General features: G+C 42.0%; 3 protein-coding genes across 7 annotated transcripts in view; 1 reads left to right on the top strand and 2 right to left on the bottom strand.

Moving 5' to 3' along the window:
• Window positions 1–681: 681 nt before the first annotated feature.
• Window positions 682–7016, bottom strand: umps (uridine monophosphate synthetase). Its single transcript, XM_053626100.1, has 6 exons — window positions 6681–7016; window positions 6026–6179; window positions 3999–4670; window positions 3336–3511; window positions 3118–3232; window positions 682–2626 (listed from the first exon to the last, which is right to left on the bottom strand). The coding sequence occupies exons 1-6, from the start codon at window positions 6924–6926 to the stop codon at window positions 2454–2456; spliced, it is 1536 nt and encodes a 511-aa protein (XP_053482075.1). The 5' UTR covers window positions 6927–7016; the 3' UTR covers window positions 682–2453.
• Window positions 7017–7336: 320 nt separating this feature from the next.
• On the top strand, window positions 7337–13839 carry si:dkey-69o16.5 (Alpha-aspartyl dipeptidase-like). 5 transcript variants are annotated; one of them, XM_053626104.1, is made up of 9 exons: window positions 7337–7397; window positions 7964–8103; window positions 8925–9013; window positions 9127–9201; window positions 9291–9370; window positions 10437–10610; window positions 11309–11368; window positions 11441–11523; window positions 12386–13839. In XM_053626104.1, exons 2-9 carry the CDS (start codon window positions 8009–8011, stop codon window positions 12450–12452), a joined length of 723 nt encoding a protein of 240 aa, XP_053482079.1. In that variant the 5' UTR covers window positions 7337–7397; window positions 7964–8008; the 3' UTR covers window positions 12453–13839. The 5 variants fall into 5 exon arrangements, with proteins under 5 accessions (XP_053482079.1, XP_053482077.1, XP_053482081.1 ...); XM_053626102.1 differs by having other exon boundaries at window positions 7338–7371; XM_053626106.1 differs by having other exon boundaries at window positions 7349–7371; window positions 7993–8103; window positions 10437–10484.
• The window catches only part of itgav (integrin, alpha V), a 29155-nt gene continuing 24354 nt past the window's right edge, over window positions 13752–18552 (bottom strand). Inside the window, exons 25-30 of the mRNA XM_053626099.1 lie at window positions 17784–17942; window positions 17483–17608; window positions 16422–16535; window positions 16023–16130; window positions 15372–15494; window positions 13752–15037 (exon numbers count right to left, since the gene is read on the bottom strand). Coding sequence (XP_053482074.1) covers window positions 14939–15037; window positions 15372–15494; window positions 16023–16130; window positions 16422–16535; window positions 17483–17608; window positions 17784–17942 — 729 coding nt within the window. The 3' untranslated portion in view covers window positions 13752–14938. The remainder of the gene's footprint in view (window positions 15038–15371; window positions 15495–16022; window positions 16131–16421; window positions 16536–17482; window positions 17609–17783; window positions 17943–18552) is intronic.

Genomic DNA, 18552 nt, shown 5'->3' with positions numbered 1-18552 from the left:
GTGTGAGTGTGTGTGTCTTCATGCTGTTTGCATTGTGTTTAAAAGGAGAACAAAGCTTTGGACACACCTGGCCAACTTCTCATCCAATTACAATGCAGAATACAAAAGTGGGGCGGAGCCAGTGTGAATCTGCATACCTGTGTTTAAACGGTGTGAAAGGGCAGATTTTCATCACAGAAATGATGATCAGGTGTTCATTCAATAATGACTGGTATATTGTAAACACACACACACACAGAGGAAAGTAGTAGAGTTTGAGTATTTCCTGAGCTTGCACAGAGCTAGGACTTCTATCTGAGACGTCCAGTTTCACAGGAAACTTTTATTTCTTCTAAAGAGTCAGTCAGTCACCTAAACCATACACATACAATTCATAAAAATGGTCAAATACGACATAAAATGTACCAAAAGCTGATGAAAATGACTTATGTGTGCCTAATAAATGCATACTTTTGGCACTAAAAATACGACAGCACGTACCTACAAGTGGACCGTTTGTTCCTAAAAGTGAATAAACAGATCTAAAAGTGGAGAAGATAGAGAACCTGCAGACAGGGAGGGTTCTAGGGGTTCTAGGAAGATCTACATTTATATTTCTAGCTACGCTATTGGTTCAGACAGGTGCCTGGTCAAAGCTGACTTCTAAAACTCAGTTTATTTTAGATAAACTTTTGTTTAATCGATTGCAGGGACGTTTATGTGCAAGCTGAATTTTATCTGAAGTACAGGAACATGTTTTAGAAGTGCAAGAACAATAAAAAATACAATAAAAACACAAAAACTGACTTTTTTATGAACACAGATTTATTGTACAGCAATTCAGCTTTACACTCGACAGTGTTACGGAGTTCCACTTCATCACCGCGTGTCTTGAATTTCAGTAATCATCATCACTTCTTTATAAAATCGCTAGTTACCTGGAATCTTTTTACCAACAAGGATTTTAATAAAATATTTTCGCTGTGTGTCTGAAGCGTGTCGAGACTTTGAGGATGTTACCACTTCCCCTCGCTTTGTCGCCATGTTAACGGCGGCGCCACTACTTTATATCAGCTCGAGCGAGTGTGTTAGCTGAGGAACGAGTCGCCAACACTGTATACGTAACACTGTATACGTAACACTGTATACATAACACTGGATTTTTAAAACTGGTTTTACTGCCAAGCTAAGTAGCACTAGCAAGTTAGCATGCTAGCTAGACCAGCAAATTATTAACTATCTAGCAGCAAATTAGCGCCGATAAGTTGGCATACACAAACTGCAAATCAGCTAGGTAGAAATCCAAGTACGTTGCATCCTAGCTAGTCAGATATTAAATAAATCAGTGAGATTTCATGCTAGCGAGACAGACAGCAAAGCTGCAAGTCACCATGGTAGGTAGATAGCAACTTGGTCAATTACCAAGCTAACTACTGGGCAAATCAGCTGGTTAATGTTAGCTAAAATAAAATAATAATTCTCATGCTAGCTTGTCAGCAAGCTGGCTGTTTAATAAACTTGTTAGTTATAGTTATGATATCAAGATAGCAAATAAGTTTATTCCTCAGCTAGCGAATCATAATTCTAGATAGCTAGTCATAATCTGCTACAGAGCAAACATGCTAGTTAGCCTGCTACCCATTTTAAATAAAAAACAAAACAAAAAGAAACATTAATTTCACCATTTTCATTTCAGCTTACAGCATAAGATATCATCTGCATGCTAATTAATCAGCAATAATACATCAGTAGTTATAGTAACTATACTTTCAATGCAGCAAATAAGCTAATTAATCATGTTGGCTGTTAGCACTTTGTCATGCTAGCTAGAGAGCAAAGCAGCAATTCACCACAGTATCAGTCCTATCCGGTTAAGCAGTTAACGAGACAACTATCAGATAAGTCAGCTACATACCACGGTAGATAAGTAGCGAAATCGGATATCTATTATACTAGCTATGTAAAATACGGCTAGTCGTCACCCCGCCCAAACAGCAAACATCAGTTAGCCTGCAAATCAACAAACAGGTATTCCACACGATAGCTGCAAACCAGCAGTTTGATATACCAGCTAGTTATAATGACAAATAGCAAAACAGCTTGTTAACACACTGTTACACTAGCTACGTATTAACTAGAGCAGAGCTGTCCATAAGATGGTTGAGTGAGCATCATAATTCTCTCTCTCTCCCACTTTATATTAGCTCTATAATGATTTTGGGAAACCGGTCATCGATCATTAGCACCTGTGTTTCTGCTGATTAATCCCTCAACACTACACCTCGTACGGCAAGTGCTCACTCGAGTTAGGGAAAGTGAACATGGACGCATTAAGAACAGCAGAGAAAATAGAATTAGGATCAGGATTACAATAAGACTCAGGTTTAGGTCCAGGAATGTGATCAGAATTTTATTGAGGATCAGGATTAAGATCAGGATTAAGGATTGGATCTGGATTTATCCTGATCTGGTTATCAGGATAGTGACAGTCTGCTGAGATACGCTTCCCATCCCGCCTTCCTGTACTTCTCCGCTTCCTCCTTCCTGTCCGAGGCCGACAGAATTCCCCGTCCGACGATGATGACATCAGAGCCTTTAGAGCGAATGACCTCGTCCGGGGTGGTGTACTGCTGCCCGAGGTCGTCTCCTAGGAAACGGCGTGAAACAAAGTACCACGGATTAAACAGCAGATTAACTTCACTACAGACTCAATTCAGCAAAATTAAAGATCAGAGTTCATATTTTAATACATTTTTATAATTTTACACCATGTTCAGTTTAATCTGATCATTTAATCTCACGACTTTGTCTAGTGTTAGTAACTTAAATATAATTTCATTACTAAACTCTGATACTGGAAACATTTTATGTCGTTGTGTAATATAATTTAGATTATTATTTAAGACAACGGTTTAAATATATTCTTACTGCTAATTAACCAGCTCTTAATTAAATATTTTAAAATAAATATAAAAATGTGACTATTACAATATTTTTAAAAAGAATTTTAACCATGTAGTATTATTATTATTATTAAAATACATATAATTGTATATTTATAAATTTACAATTCTTAGAAATATGGTGCCACCTGGTGGTCAGAGCTGAATTTACATCCTGTGACATGTATGTGTGTACCTCCACTCTGTAACCTCACTCCTGGGGTCATGTGCACGTGCTCTGGTTTAGCGCTGACCTTTGACCCACTGATGAAACCGAACACAAAGTCTGGGTGATCGTCCGCCATTTTTACCTACACACACAGTCCAAGTCACAAACACAAACCAAGAACACTCTGAAATTCAGTGTTTGTGTGTGTGTGTGTGTGTGTGTGTGTGTGTGTGTGTATTACACACCGTAGCGTGTGTGTACTGCTCGGTAGTCAGCGCTCCCTGTGAACTCATCTGGGCGATGAGTAAACAGCCGTGACCGAGACTCCGCCCCACAGCCTTCAGCCCTGCGACCACGCCCGGGCCGGGCACCGAGTGAGCGTTAATGATGTGTGACCACGAGGAGATACAATACACACCACCTGAAACACACACACACACATTAATACAGAAATACGAACTCCAGTCTCTCTTGCCTCCTTCCACATTTACTTTTCTCTTTTCCTCCTTTCTGCCTCTCTTCTTCTCCCCAGTTTCCACTCCCTGACAGCCTTCATCTCTTTTTACTTTCTTCCCCATGTTCACTCTCTTTTTATTCCTTTTCTCCCTTGGACCTTTCCCTTTCTCCCACCTTATCTTCTTTACTTTCATCCTCTCCCTTTTCTTTCCCTCATTTCCATTCTTCCCTCCATAATGTTTTTTCTTTCTCTCTCTCTCCCACTCATCTCTTCCTTTTCCCCAATCCTTGCTTTTTTTTAATTTCTTTAATCATTTACTTCCTCCCTTCTTTCTTTATCTCCTTCACTAACTATCTATTAACTTTGTTTAAATCTTAAAACTCTTATTTCGCGCTGTTTGAACGTCCCCTTTATTAAACGCTCTCTCTCCCCCTCACACACACACACACACCTTCGTACTGGTGTCTGACGGTGTTTCCGATGTCAGCAAACTTCCTGTCCTCGAAGAGGAGGAAGTTGTGTTTGGCGCTCAGCTCCTTCAGCTTGTCGATGGCGTCGCTGCTGAAGTCCTGCAGAACGTCCACGTGAGTCTTCATCACGCAGATGAGCGGCCCGAGCGTGTCCGCCAGCTCCAGCAGCTCGTGAGTGTGTGTGACGTCCGCTGAGACACACAGGTTGGTGCGTTTCTCCTCCATCAGCGCGAACAGACGCTTGGCGATGGGGTGTGTGGAGGAGAGAGCAGCCCGGGCGCTGTAACTCATCTCTCTGCTCACGTTCTTCTTCTCCTCTTTCTCCTTCATTCCCGCCAACGTGAACGTCTGGTTCTCCTGGATGAACTTCTCCACGCTGCTGAAGGTCTGCTGGTCGATTCGACCCGATCGGAGAAGAACGTCCAGGAGCTGAGAGACAGAGACGACGGGGTGGAGAGCGATCCCCTCGCTGGACAGTCGCTCTTTACCGCCCTGCTCACGGTCCAACAGTACCACGGCGTCCGTGACCTTTAACCCCTGAGCCTGGAGCTCCTGCACCGTCTCCATGACGCTACTGCCGCTCGTCACCACGTCCTCCACGATCAGGCAGACTTCACCAGGACGCACCGTGCCCTCGATCAGACGCTTCGTCCCTGAAACATCAACAATAATCAGCCAGTTGGTCAATGAGCGATTCAGGCAAGAAACAGTCAGGCGAGAGTCGGGTGAGAGAGAGAGAGAGAGAGAGAGAGAGAGAGAGAGAGAGAGTGTCGGGCGAGAGTCGGGTGAGAGAGAGAGAGAGAGAGAGAGTGTGTGTGTCGGGCGAGAGTCGGGTGTGAGAGAGAGAGAGAGAGAGAGAGAGAGAGAGAGAGAGAGAGTGTCAGGCGAGAGTCGGGAGAGACAGAGAGTGAGAGTGTCGGGCGAGAGAGAGTGAGAGTGTCGGGCGAGACAGAGAGTCGGGCAAGAGAGAGAGAGAGTGTCGGGCGAGAGAGAGAGAGCGTCGGGCGAGAGAGCATCGGGCGAGAGAGAGAGAGCGCGTCGGGCGAGAGAGAGAGAGCGCGTCGGGCGAGAGAGAGAGAGCGCGTCTGGCGAGAGAGAGAGAGCGCGCCGGGCGAGAGAGAGAGAGAGCGCGTCGGGCGAGAGAGAGAGCGAGCGCGTCGGGCGAGAGAGAGAGCGAGCGCGTCGGGCGAGAGAGAGAGCGCGCGTCGGGCGAGAGAGAGAGCGCGCGTCGGGCGAGAGAGAGAGCGCGCGTCGGGCGAGAGAGAGAGAGCGTCGGGCGAGAGAGAGAGAGCGCGTCGGGCGAGAGAGAGAGAGCGCGTCGGGCGAGAGAGAGAGAGCGTCGGGCGAGAGAGAGAGCGTCGGGCGAGAGAGAGAGAGCGTCGGGCGAGAGAGAGAGAGCGTCGGGCGAGAGAGAGAGAGCGTCGGGCGAGAGAGAGAGAGAGTCGGGCGAGAGAGAGAGAGTCGGGCGAGAGAGAGAGCGAGAGAGAGTGAGTGTGTCAGGCGCGAGAGAGAGAGAGAGAGAGAGGAGAGAGAGAGAGAGTGTGTCGGGCGAGAGAGAGAGAGAGCGAGAGAGGAGAGAGAGAGAGAGTGTGTCGGGCGAGAGAGAGAGAGAGCGAGAGAGAGAGAGTGTGTCGGGCGAGAGAGAGAGAGAGCGAGAGAGAGAGAGTGTGTCGGGCGAGAGAGAGAGAGAGAGTCGGGCGAGAGAGAGAGAGCGAGAGAGAGAGTGTGTCAGGCGAGAGAGAGAGAGAGAGAGAGAGAGAGAGAGAGAGAGAGAGAGAGTCAGGCGAGAGAGAGAGAGAGAGAGAGAGAGAGAGAGTCAGGCGAGAGAGAGAGAGAGAGAGAGAGAGAGAGTGTCGGGCGAGAGAGAGAGTCGGGTGAAAGAGTGTGTCGGGCGAGAGAGAGAGAGAGAGAGAGAGAGAGAGAGAGAGAGAGAGAGAGTCGGGCGAGAGTCAGTTGGTGAGTCAGTGAAGTCCACGCCCCCTGCTCGTTATGAAGATAACGTCGTTACCGTAGTCCTTGGCCTCTTTGCGGCGGATGAGCATGGGGTAGTGGTGGGTGGAGCAGATGATGGTGGCTAAAGGCAGAGCCGTGTACGGGACTCCACACACACAGTCAAACTTCACTCCGGCTTCCTCAGCTCGCTGATGGAGCAGTGCCGACACCTGGACAACAAATATTTCACATCGTAACATCAGACAAATGTCTAATCTTGGAAATTCCCCTGTATACATCCGATCTCAGTGAGAATCTGATGATTAAAGGGTGTTATTGTCAACCAAAATCTGAAATAAGTCAAGACTAGGGGGACTGTGGCTCAGAGGCTGAGGTGTTTGTGTTTAGAGAGGGAATTTGTATTCAGTTCATTACCACCACTGAGTGTTTACATTTCAGGAAGTACTGACCTCAGGACTACTAAGGCCAGTGAGCAGGTCAGAGGTCAAGGGGCGGGTATGGGGTCAGGAAGTTAATCAGGTCAAGAGGGTTCAATAAATACACACTTATGTAAGCATTTCCAACAAAAGCCTCATCTTAAAAATGTAATTTTTGTAATTAAAAAAACAAGGCATGAAATAGAAAACAAAAGAAAAAGTAAATAAAATAAGAGGAAAATAAAACGAAATAGGTTTTTCAGATAAACTCCAGATAATAAATCACGTTCTCACCTGGTTCATTAAATCCGGATAAGCCACAATGACGCGCAGGTCGAAGTAAATCGGGGAGTTCAGGCCGCTCTTCAGCTTAAACGTGCCGAACTTCACCGCCTGGACATCCTGCAGCTTTAACACTAAACTCTCCACAGCGGCGGCGACCATCACTGCTGCACACGTGCAAAACTCTCGCGATGGCAACGGAGTGTAGAGTTCATTTCCGGTGTGGCGTCGTAATTTACACACGCCGCAATCCTGCATACCAGAGCTTCCGGTATGACAAACGTGTAGGTAGCTATTTATGTGCCTGATATTTCTGGTAGCTGTGTGAAAGTAAAACAATAACAACAACAAACAAACAAATAAATAAATAAATAAATATATAAACAAATAAAACGCTTAATATTAGTTAACATGTTAACACCTAGCTTTATAATATATTATATTATTATAATTTATAATAGCGAACTACATGACCAGAATATTTTGCTAGCGAAGCGTTTAAAAGCGTTTCATTTTAAACATTGCACGTTAGTTTACTTACAATAATTGAAATGGTTACAGACATATTTTAATAGTTATTTAGCATACTCTAAATTAGCGTAGCTTAATAAAAGATAACTAGCAAATCGAAATAATTTCAAATCAGGCGGATATTATGGTCAGCAAAGCAGGGTCCTTGGGTGCAGAACACGACAATGCGGAAGTAGGGCTGTGTTTCTGGGTTAAATTGTAAATAAAATAAACTTGACTTTGAAACTTAAATTTAATTTAGTTTTAATTTAGTTTACGATTCAATAATAAACTTTGTAATGTAATGGTTTTATTATTAGAAAATATTTATTAAACTTTAATATGTGCGCCACCTTTAATTTAGAAATATTTATTAACCTCACACACACACCTCTTATATCCCACTCTGAAATGGTCATACATTTATTTTATTTAGATTTTAACTTCTGTTTAACTTTATTACTCTTATATTTCATGTATTAATAATTGTTCTGCATTCTGTCTTCTGTTTCTCTACATCACTTTTAAAGCCTGTTCACACCAATAAGGCTATATAATAATAATAATAATAATAATAATAATTTGTAATGACCTGATTTGATGTGTTAGCTGTCTAACCTTTCACCTTTGACCCTCTGGTTGTTAACGTGTGTGTGATAAACACTGCTGTACACACTGTAATCTTATCTGCACTCCCTCCTCCAATCTGAGAATAACACAGTCAGGTTAAAGATCAGCTGAAGTTGAGCGTCAGCACAAAGCAGAGATTATTTCCCTTTTCTCAGGTCATGTGGTCCTGACTGTCCTCCTGCAGGCTCGGAGCTGTGATCATGAACAGACGTCTGCTGCTGGTGTCCAACTCCACTCTGTATGGAGGAGGATATCTCCAGCACTGTCAGAACAACATCTCTCACTTCTTCGGAAAGTAAGTGGCTTGACTCGGATCCCTCAGTGAGAGTTAAAACATTAATACATGATTAAACTTTCTGAATATAACGCTGCATTTCACTTGAGAAACACTCCTCAGTGTGGGGAGATCCTCAGAGCTCTGAATATTTATACTGTTTACTGCTCAGAGGACAAATATACTCTATATATCTGAACAAGAAGTTATTCCAGACTGTCTGTGGCACTGTGATAAGACTATACAGCTGTTTCACAGTGAAAAAGTTCTTACGGGAAATAAAAGTCTACATTTATCTCCCATGCAGAAACCTATATACATATATAAATATATAAACAGTATATGTTATCCATTATATATATCTCTCACATATATTCATGACTAATACTTGCAGATATTATATTTTTTATACCGAGTTTTTGTATTATAATTAATATTATTAATTATTACAATTATTTGTATTATGGGAAAAAACTGTTAATCACGAGGTGTGGTAAATCAGCGTAGTTATTAAATTTAACAACATTACTGTGATTCGAATTATAGAGTAAAATAATCCCATTTCAGTTCAGTTGTGAGAGTTGGTGTGATGTAGAAATGGAATTAAACCTCAGGAGAAAGAAAGCTAAACCAGCTGTAAAAACTACATTGTGACGTTTTGTATTTTAGTATTAATAAAAATAATTACAGACATAATTCTGAATAAAAACAGACGAGTGAGCTATCAATTAGACAGACGTGTTGCTAATTGGATTGTTGTTAACAGGCTGTGTGTGTGTGTGTGTTAATTATAGTTTGAAGGTTGTATGAATGTTGAGTCTTGACAGTGCTGTGTGTCTCAGACAGGTGAAGAGAGTCCTGTTCGTCCCGTACGCTCTACACGACCAAGATGCGTACACCAAGACGGCCAGGGACAAGCTGAAGAGTCTGGGTTCGAATCCTCTCTGTGCTTTTACATCACTGTTTAATCATTTATCAGTCTGATTCTCTTCCATATATGACGTGTGTGTGTGTGTGTGTGTGTGTGTGTGTGTGTGCGTGCAGGTTATGAAGTGGACAGTGTTCACGAGGCTGCAGACCCTGTCGAGGCCGTGCGTAAAGCCGAGGCCATATTCATCGGTGAGTCACATGATACACATTCAATCCCATTTCCCCAGATAAAGCACACTTAATGTGTGTGTGTGTGTGTGTGTGTGTGTGTGTGAGAGGTGGAGGAAACACGTTCCGTCTGCTCAAAGCCCTCTACGATAACAACCTGGTGACTGAAATTAAAAAAAGAGTGCTTCAGGTAAATACTGTACACTGTAAATTATTGTGTGTGTGTGTGTGTGTGTGTGTTGTTGTTGTTGTATATCAGGCTGTGCAACACGGACTAAAATATATAACCATTATCATGATTGCAAGTTTGTCCCATTTTTTTTCTAATTAAATTGATTCAAAATAGTGTACTGAATTATGTGAGTTGAGTCTGAGTCACAATTCATTTGATTCATTCAGGGCTTCATTCAAATAAAGACACTGTTTGTTTGATTAATGCGATTCAATTAATTTATCTGATTCAGCAAATGTAAAATTTGATTAATATTTTTTGCCTGACGATTCATGCAATTCATATGACATTAGATACATTTGACTCGCCTGATTGGTTCATGCAGTTCACATAAATGGTTTACATTTTTCTTATACGCGCTTCATCTGAGTTATATAAAATGTGACTCATTTGACTAATTTGATTCATAATTTGTCTGATACGTAATTAAGGTAACGCGTGTACAATGCAATTAATTTGTCGTGTTTAACTCATCATTAATCTGATATAATATTCATTGGATTCATACAAATAGATTTGATATGAGTTTCATTCGATACACAAAATCACCTGATTCGTACGAGACGAAATTCATTTGACTCGTAAAATTTAATCAAAATATGTTTCATTCTGATTTATCTGACTCATGAGTCACGTGATTCATCTGACTTATTCAGAATGTGTTTCATTTGACTTGTTTGATTCATAATTCATCAGATTTATCAGAGATGGAATTTATTTTACTCATGTGATTCATCCAAAACAATGAATTTGACTCATCTGAGATGTAATTGATCTGCTACACAGTTTATCTGATTCAAATTTGATGATACACTGCATTTGACTCATCTGGTACCTAATCATTTGAGATGAATCTGATTCATTAGACATCTGATTTATGAAAACCATAAATATCGTGATAATGACACACGGGATATTATTGTGCAGCCTTAGCTGTGTGCATGTCTTTCAGTGTGTTTTGGTGTCGTGTGTGTGTGTGTGTGTGTATATATACATATGTTCTACATGTGTGTGTTTATGACAGGATGGAGTTCCGTACATGGGTTCGAGCGCCGGCACGAACGTGGCCACAGTGAGCATTAACACAACTAACGACATGCCCATCGTTTACCCCCCCAGCTTCTCCGCCATCGGCCTCGTCCCATTCAACATCAACCCACACTACCTGGACACCGACCCTAACAGCAGGCACATGGGGGTCAGTTTGGCCACGGCCACTCCGGGAACACAGCATATATGGCCACACCCACTAAGGGAACGCCGCATATATATACGGCCAAGCCCGCTAAGGAAACGCCGCATATATATATACGGCCACGCCCGCTAAGGGAACGCCGCATATATATATACGGCCACGCCCGCTAAGGAAACGCCGCATATATATATATACGGCCACGCCCACTAAGGGAACGCCGCATATATATACGGCCACGCCCGCTAAGGAAACGCCACATATATATATACGGCCACGCCCGCTAAGGGAACGCCGCATATATATACGGCCACGCTCGCTCCGGTAACACAGCATATATGGCCACGCCCGCTAAGGGAACGCCGCATATATATACGGCCACGCCCGCTAAGGGAATGCCGCATATATATACGGCCACGGCCGCTCCGGTAACACAGCATATATGGCCACGCCCGCTAAGGGAACGCTGCATATATATACGGCCACACCTGCTCCGGGAACGCCGCATATGCATATTTTATATATACACGGCTACACCCGCTCACGGAATACTGTATATGCAGTATACGTGTATATACACTGAATATATATATACACTGAATATATATATATATATATATATATATATATATATATATATATATATATATATATATATTTGTGTTTATGGAATGTATAATACATGTACTGTGTGTGTGGTGTAGGAAACACGTGAGCAGAGAATTACTCAGTATCATGAGGAGCTGAACACACCATGTGTGCTGGTAAGTGTTCTCACACTCACGCACACACTCGCACACACTCACACACAGTAATACCATGACACTTGTATTCAGGGTCTGAGAGAAGGATCCATGCTGCTGGTGGAAGGAAACACAGTCACGTTACTTGGCACCACCAACGCTCGACTCTTCCAGAGGTAACACTTAACATTAGTACATTTAGTCATTTAAACACTAACATCTCTATAAATACACAGATTTAGTCATTTTAATCCAAATCTCTTTATTTATTCCTTCTTTTTTTACATTAAAAACAGTGAAACTTGTGTTAAGGGTTTGTAATAAAAGGATTGAACACTAGTTACACCATAGATCTATAGAAACATACATTTTGTCATCTGTCTGTTGTAAATACACTGGAATTTGGTATTTTAACCCAAATCTATACTTTAATGTAGTCATTTTCATTCTATAGAGCTGTAGAAACACTTCAATTTAGTTATTTTAACACCGTAATTCTATATAAACTGTCAGGAAACGGAGGTCGGTGCAGGTGCAGGGTTTTTCTTTGTTAAATAAAAATATCAAGAAAACATCCAGGAGCATTCATCTGAAGCCAGGCTCACAAAATCATCAGCCAGAACAGAAGCTAAGACCCTCAGGGGAGAAAACACAGCCGTATAACGAGAGATTATTGAGCGGTAACACGGAACAGGTACACACCATGACAGGAAATAAGCGGAACCACAGAAGACGAAGAAGAAGAAGTTCGGCCTACCTGGGACAGTGCCCTCTGGTGGATCAGTGGTGGAATGTCTGTGGTTGGACGTGACGAACTCACGAAATGAGCCATTTTAACACCTAAACTCTGTATAAACACGTACATTTATTTATTCTAACACCAACAACTATATAAACATGAAAAACCCCTATAAACACTAGAATTTATTAGACGTTTCGGTGGAAAACACTAGTCAGTGTCAAATTTTAATCAGTTTTTAGAAAAAATGGCTTTAATAACTTTTTTTTATTTAATTGAATTGAATTTTTTTCTCACAGGGGGAAGGAGCCGAGTGAACACGTACCTGGAAGTGATTTGAGCTTTTTACTGACCGATGCACAGTAATGGATTAATGAGCAAATCAGGACAGGACAAAGAACACCATGGCACAGATTTATGAGAAATGCTGCCCACATATGTAATAAACTTTGTTCTATAAAGCTACTGTGTGAGTCTAAATACAAATTAGAACTGAAGATTGAATTTAAAGATTTGATGAAACATCTGATATTTTTGCAGCGGGTGAGGATTTCCTCGTCTGTATTGTGGCTTTAACACTAACACGTACAGGTTCTGATTCAGAAGTAAAGGATTGTCTGAGCAGTGTGGGAACCGCTCCGTTTTTCAGGAGTAGCCTTCGTGTGTAGCCTGCGTCATACTTCCTCCGTTTTCAGAAGACTAAACAAAGGGGTTTCGCTTTCGTACTGAAACACGCAGCATCTCTGCAACAGGCACCTGAGTTCACTGAAGCCACGCCTTCTTTCTCCAGGATCGAGGCGTTGTCTGTTAGAATAAATCCCTTTGGAGGAGACAGAGTTTTGGGACCCCTTTAATCTAACATGTTAATAAACTGATGAATTAAAACCTCTTCATTGTCAGTTTAAACCACCTGAGAGATTCAGACTGATGAGAAAACACAGCTGAAGTTTAATCCATTATTTATTTATTTAATTTTAGAATCATGGAAGCGTTACAGAAATCACCTAAACCTCACTCTGAAATAAAATTTAAAAAAAAAAAAGGAAAGATGAAATACTCGGTGAAAAACGTTAAGGAGTCGAGTTTTAATTACTGACATGACTTTTTATGCACCGACAAAAACCTGACGAAAATCCTGACAAGTTTAGATGATTCAGTTGTTTGGAGTGTAAATGTGACCCAATATGGGTAAATTCATCCGCCCGAGTGATCAAACAACAGTAACCATGGATACGATGTAGAACAGGGGACTGTCTTGTAGGGAGTGTAAAATAACTACAGTGTAAGCACTCGTTAAGGGCTCGTTAACAAAATGAACATAAACCTGCATTTTAGGAGCTTGAATAGCCGACGTGAGCTCGAGTCTTTCCTCAGAGAATCATTCGCTAGTCAGCGTTCTCGCAAGAGATCCACAGTTTGTTATTTTAACGACATCAGAATTCATTACAATAAGTAAGATCTGTTTTCTGTAGTAAAATATATTTAATTCTGTGATGTATTTTTTACTTAAAGAAGATTTGTGTTAGCGATGTAGAGGTCGTAAACAGAAAACGATAAACACGTTAGGGTCCAGGATACCCACAATGCACTGCAACTATACTTCTGTGGGGAATAGTGAGTGTTTAAATCTTCATTTATTTTGAAACAAAGTGTTTTAATAATTCAGTGATTTTGTATGACTAATATGCGTCATGGAAAGACAAACAAATCTGTTTGTTTTGTAGAAAATGGTGCAAAAAAAAAAGAAAGAAAAGGAAATAAAGTTCCATAACAGTTTAAAAAATACACAATAATATAATATTCACCGTTCAAACCCCATTCTGGAGTAGGGTGCCGACGTAGACAGCATGTTTAGTGCAGCAGATTGAGGGTTCGTGTCAGAAAAGGCAACCCCGTTCTTCACGTCGCACTTTAGCATCATTTTATTTGTACGTCGGCCATTTTGACTTTTCATTTCACGTCCTTCCTCTGACATTTTAATGTTCTGCTCAACTTGTTGGAATTCTGAGCTTTGCAAAACTTTAACAAACGATGCTGATTATTAGCTGCTAACCAGTTTGTTTACGTTATTAGCGAGCGTTACCGTGACAACCGTTTGAGAAACAGTGCATGTCTGTGCTACTGCTGAATGGTTTTCATCGCTTTGTGTAACAGTTACAACTGGCAGACTTTTTTTTTATAAGCTGTGCGAACGTTTCAGAAAGAAGGGCTTCGTTGCTATGGTAACAGTCAGTGACTCCGTGTGACATTTTCAAACTAACATGGTGAACACGGCTACTAGCTAAAATGTTCACGATAATAATCGCTTCCGTAGACAGCCTTGTCATACACGGAATCGGTTCAGGAACTTTTGTTCACTCGCCATCACGACACGCTAACTAGCTTTAGTGCCTAGCGAGTTTATCCCATAATCCCAGGCTACATCTTGCCCCGAAAACACTTCCACCCTGCGCGTGATTTAATACAGTACTCCGCTAATGCTAGTGATGATCGGAAATATCGAAGCACAGAAAGAAAATAAAGCAAAATTACCAGTTTCGGTGCATTAAAAAACACAGAAAAGAAACACAAATCATTACATCATCATCATCAGAAGGTTAGCTTTCCTTTACAACTGAATATTCTGTATTTATCTTTAATTCTCTACTCCATTTTAATACTCATTATTTATGTGACGCGTGAACTCTATCGCTCTGTCAGAAATCTCAATCAGCATGTGTTAATGTTCAACATGTCAGTGCAGTAGAGGAAGGAAAGAGCCAGTAACTCACACATACACACTCTCACACTCACATACACATACACACACTCTCACACACTCTCACACACACACAGAGTTTTGTGTGTGTATATCAGGTCTCAGTGCTCTTGTCTCCGTTCTCCTGAGGCTGGAGCTGCTCCTTCTCTGTCCCATCCTCCTGTGGGGGGCGTACTCGCTTAAAGAAGCCCAGCTGTAACACACCACACACACCATCAGCTAAACTAAATTTAACATTGCAGTCACAGTCCCCACCCCTAAAGACACTGTAACCAATCAGCACACAGTCCCCGCCCCTAAAGACACTGTAACCAATCAGCACACAGTCCCCGCCCCTAAAGACACTGTAACCAATCAGCACACAGCCCCCGCCCCTAAAGACACTGTAACCAATCAGCACACAGCCCCCGCCCCTAAAGACACTGTAACCAATCAGCACACAGCCCCCACCCCTAAAGACACTGTAACCAATCAGCACACAGCCCCCGCCCCTGAAGACACTGTAGTTAGTGTAGTGAGTTGCTCACCTTGTACATGATGAAGATTAGCAGTGCTAGCAGCAGCAGACCGGCTAATACGGCTACCACCACCACCCAGATGGGGGCAGGCTGGGTCAGCTCAGAGTTCACCCATACCACGCTGAGGCTCGCCTACACACGCACACACCAAAAGACAAACTTTGGTAACATTCACTACAGCGTTGATTACTAATGGTTTGCTACTACTGAACATCTACACTTTATTGTAGAAGATGTTAGCACTTAGTGAGCTGGTATGCTAACTTAGTCACCTAACTGCTGTGGACTCTGATGTTACCATGACACCCACCATCCGTCGTTCATACTAGTTTGAGCTAGTAATTAATTAATGAAGAGCTATAATTAGCACTTGTTCATAGCTGTTGTGTGTGTTCACTTCACTGTTCATGTAAATACAGACACGCCCACGATTAACCATATATGGTATGTAAAAGTCTTGCTCTACATAAGAACTACTGTAGTCTCAAGTTCGTGAGTGGGCGTGGCCTATTTGCTGATAAACCACTCAGAGCTCACTGCTATAAAAGAAAATTAGCCTGTCCACCGTTTCTGAAAATCAGAATCAATAAATCATATAAATCAATAATTAGCATATTATTGTTCACCCATGGGGCCTATTTCAGAAAATCCCAAACTCACAGACGTGCTGTTAACTGGCAGCTCAAAATCCAGGTTTTTGTACGGCATCTCAATGACGCTGAAGGCAGCTGACGACTTCACCACGTACGAGTGGTTCTGAACATCGGCCTGGGAACAAACACACCGCACACACTCCGTTACGTTATCATGCCACTGCTTTTACAATTACTACTTATAACCCATTAATAGCTAACACATGCTAGCGAACTACATATACTCTAGCTACCTAAACGTGATGCTAGCTACCTAAACGCAACCATATGTAACACAAAAAAAGACAACGTGAGCTACATTACAGCTAGTTTTGTCATGATTTTTGACTTGTAAAAAACAATTTTATCTTTTTCAAACTTGTGTGAACGAGCCAGAAAAATACATATAAATAAGGTGTAAAGAGACCTGCAGGAAGGTGGACACAGCCAGTCTGGAGTAGATGTAGAGGATTGCACTCTGACCTCGCTCCAAGCGGCCAACCTGACACTTAATCTTCAAGCACTGAGCCTTCTCACAGTCCTGTAGAGTCCCCAGAAAAAGACGCCGATACATCTCATATTCCAGCAAAAAGAAGACTGTTACGGAACAAATCAACAATACTGAAGATTCCAGGAGCTGCACCTCAGACTGGGTTCAAGTTCCTAAACTGCTACTTCAGTTCAATGCAGTTTTATCTGTATAGCGCTTTCAACAATGAACACTGTCACGAAGCAGAAATCCAGATATAAATTTTACATTTCTAATTTTATCCCTAATGAGCAGCAGGAGGAAGAAACCTTAAGAGGAACCAGACTCAAAAGGGAACCCGTCCTCATCTGGGTGACACCGGATAGTGCGATTATAAATAAATACATCCCTTCTACAAAATGTGCTAATACTACATGATCAAATAGTGCTAATTTGGTAAACAGGAACTTGAGTATGAGAATCATTATAGTTTTTTAAGCCGATCATATCAAACTGAAGTAATATCAGGCGACATGGAGGGGATCCACATCTGCTGCATGCAGACTCTCCACTGGTGTCCCTCAAGGCTCAGTACTTGGTCCTCTTCTGTTCCTCTTCGGTGCAGCTGCTCGACTTGTTTTCAACTTTCCTACGTTCTCCCACACCACCCTACTGCTACACTCAAGTACTCGAGTTTTTATACTATATTACATTAATGTAAACGTAAGTTTCTAATTGTTCAATCATGGAGATTGGAGTGCAAACTGTTCTTAAATCAAGTCAAAGTACTTAACTCTGATGATGTACTGGGTAACAGAACTGAAAGAGTGCACACACACAGTCACTATACAAGTTCTAAGCATTGGCTTAGATTATATTATTAGAACTTGAAACTTGGAACTGATTTGGATAACAGTTTACGGACTTGAACCCGATTTGAGTAACAGCATGATTTGAGCTGACTGGCTGCTAGTTGATGACATCATCAGTAGCCGTGATGTGCTCGGTGATGGCCGTACCAGCGTGAGCATGTCTTCCTCAGCCCTCTGGTCCTGCAGGTCTCGCCGGTGAACGTGGCTCCGTGCACGCCCCTCGGTCCGGTCGCCCCCGGAAACGGTCGTGTTCTTATTCCAGTACATGGGGTTCTAAAATACAGACAGGCCACGCCCACTGATTATTACATTCCTACAGGAGCTCATCCTGGTGCGTTAGCTCTGCGTATATAATAATATTACTAATAGACACAGCTAGCTACAACTCCAAACTGGTCAGTAATGTGTGTGTGTGTGTGTGTGTGTGTGTGTGTACAGTGAGATGTACCGTGACGTTGAGGGGGTTGATCTCGATGTCGGTGCTGCAGTTCATGGCTCCGTCCACCTCGTACTTGGTGATGTAGAGCAGAGAGCCGTTGTTGTAGCGATACGGCCACTCCACGTCCAGCATGGCCTTCGAGAACGCACTCGGACCTTTATTCCTCAACTGCAGCGCAGAACCAGAGAACCACACACACACAGTTTACTCTGATAGTGTAGTTTATAGCTACACACCACTGACCATAAAACAACACTTGGTCATTCTGTGAAACATGCATTTAACCCATCAGAAATATTCAGGATGTAAAAAGTTCCTGTGCTTCCCTAAAGGTTTCTTGGACTCTTATCAGTGATTCCCGACACCATCTTCAATAGTCCCAAACCTAACCGAGTTTCTGAAATGTTTAATGGTCCCTTATAAAGATTTGTGAAAATGTTGCTAAAATACTTGTTTTTCCTGAAAAAAAAATAACTGAAAATTCATGAAAGAGTTCCTGGAATAGTTCCTAACCTGCTCCTGTTAACAGTTCCAAAAAATTTCATGAGCTCATGAAGAAATGTTAGAAGGTTTTGTAGATACATAGTAAGAAAATATTACTGAAATAGTTTCGAAGTTCTCGGAATCCCAACCCTGTAAATGTTCCCGAAAAATGTGCTGGGTTTTTAGCAAAAGTTACACAGCTACAGAAAACACTTTCTGAAATAGTTCCTGAAAAAAAAAAAAAAATCCATGAGTTTCTGAAACAGTTCTTGAAAGGTTTGTGGGTTCCTAACAA

The sequence above is a fragment of the Ictalurus furcatus genome, chromosome 6, assembly GCF_023375685.1.
Source record: "Ictalurus furcatus strain D&B chromosome 6, Billie_1.0, whole genome shotgun sequence".
NCBI classification, from domain to species: Eukaryota; Metazoa; Chordata; class Actinopteri; order Siluriformes; family Ictaluridae; genus Ictalurus; species Ictalurus furcatus.
This window is presented reverse-complemented; position numbering and strand designations above follow the sequence as displayed.

Coding starts and splice junctions, on each gene's coding strand:
- umps (XM_053626100.1), bottom strand. CDS start 6,926: ATGCAGGATTGCGGCGTGTGTAAATTACGACGCCACACCGGAAATGAA. Junction 3,512..3,998: donor CGTCAGACACCAGTACGAAG/GTGTGTGTGTGT, acceptor TGTGTGTTTCAG/GTGGTGTGTATTGTATCTCC. Junction 3,233..3,335: donor AGCAGTACACACACGCTACG/GTGTGTAATACA, acceptor CTGTGTGTGTAG/GTAAAAATGGCGGACGATCA.
- si:dkey-69o16.5 (XM_053626101.1), top strand. Junction 8,104..8,924: donor ATCTCTCACTTCTTCGGAAA/GTAAGTGGCTTG, acceptor TGTGTGTCTCAG/ACAGGTGAAGAGAGTCCTGT. Junction 11,369..11,440: donor TGAACACACCATGTGTGCTG/GTAAGTGTTCTC, acceptor ACTTGTATTCAG/GGTCTGAGAGAAGGATCCAT.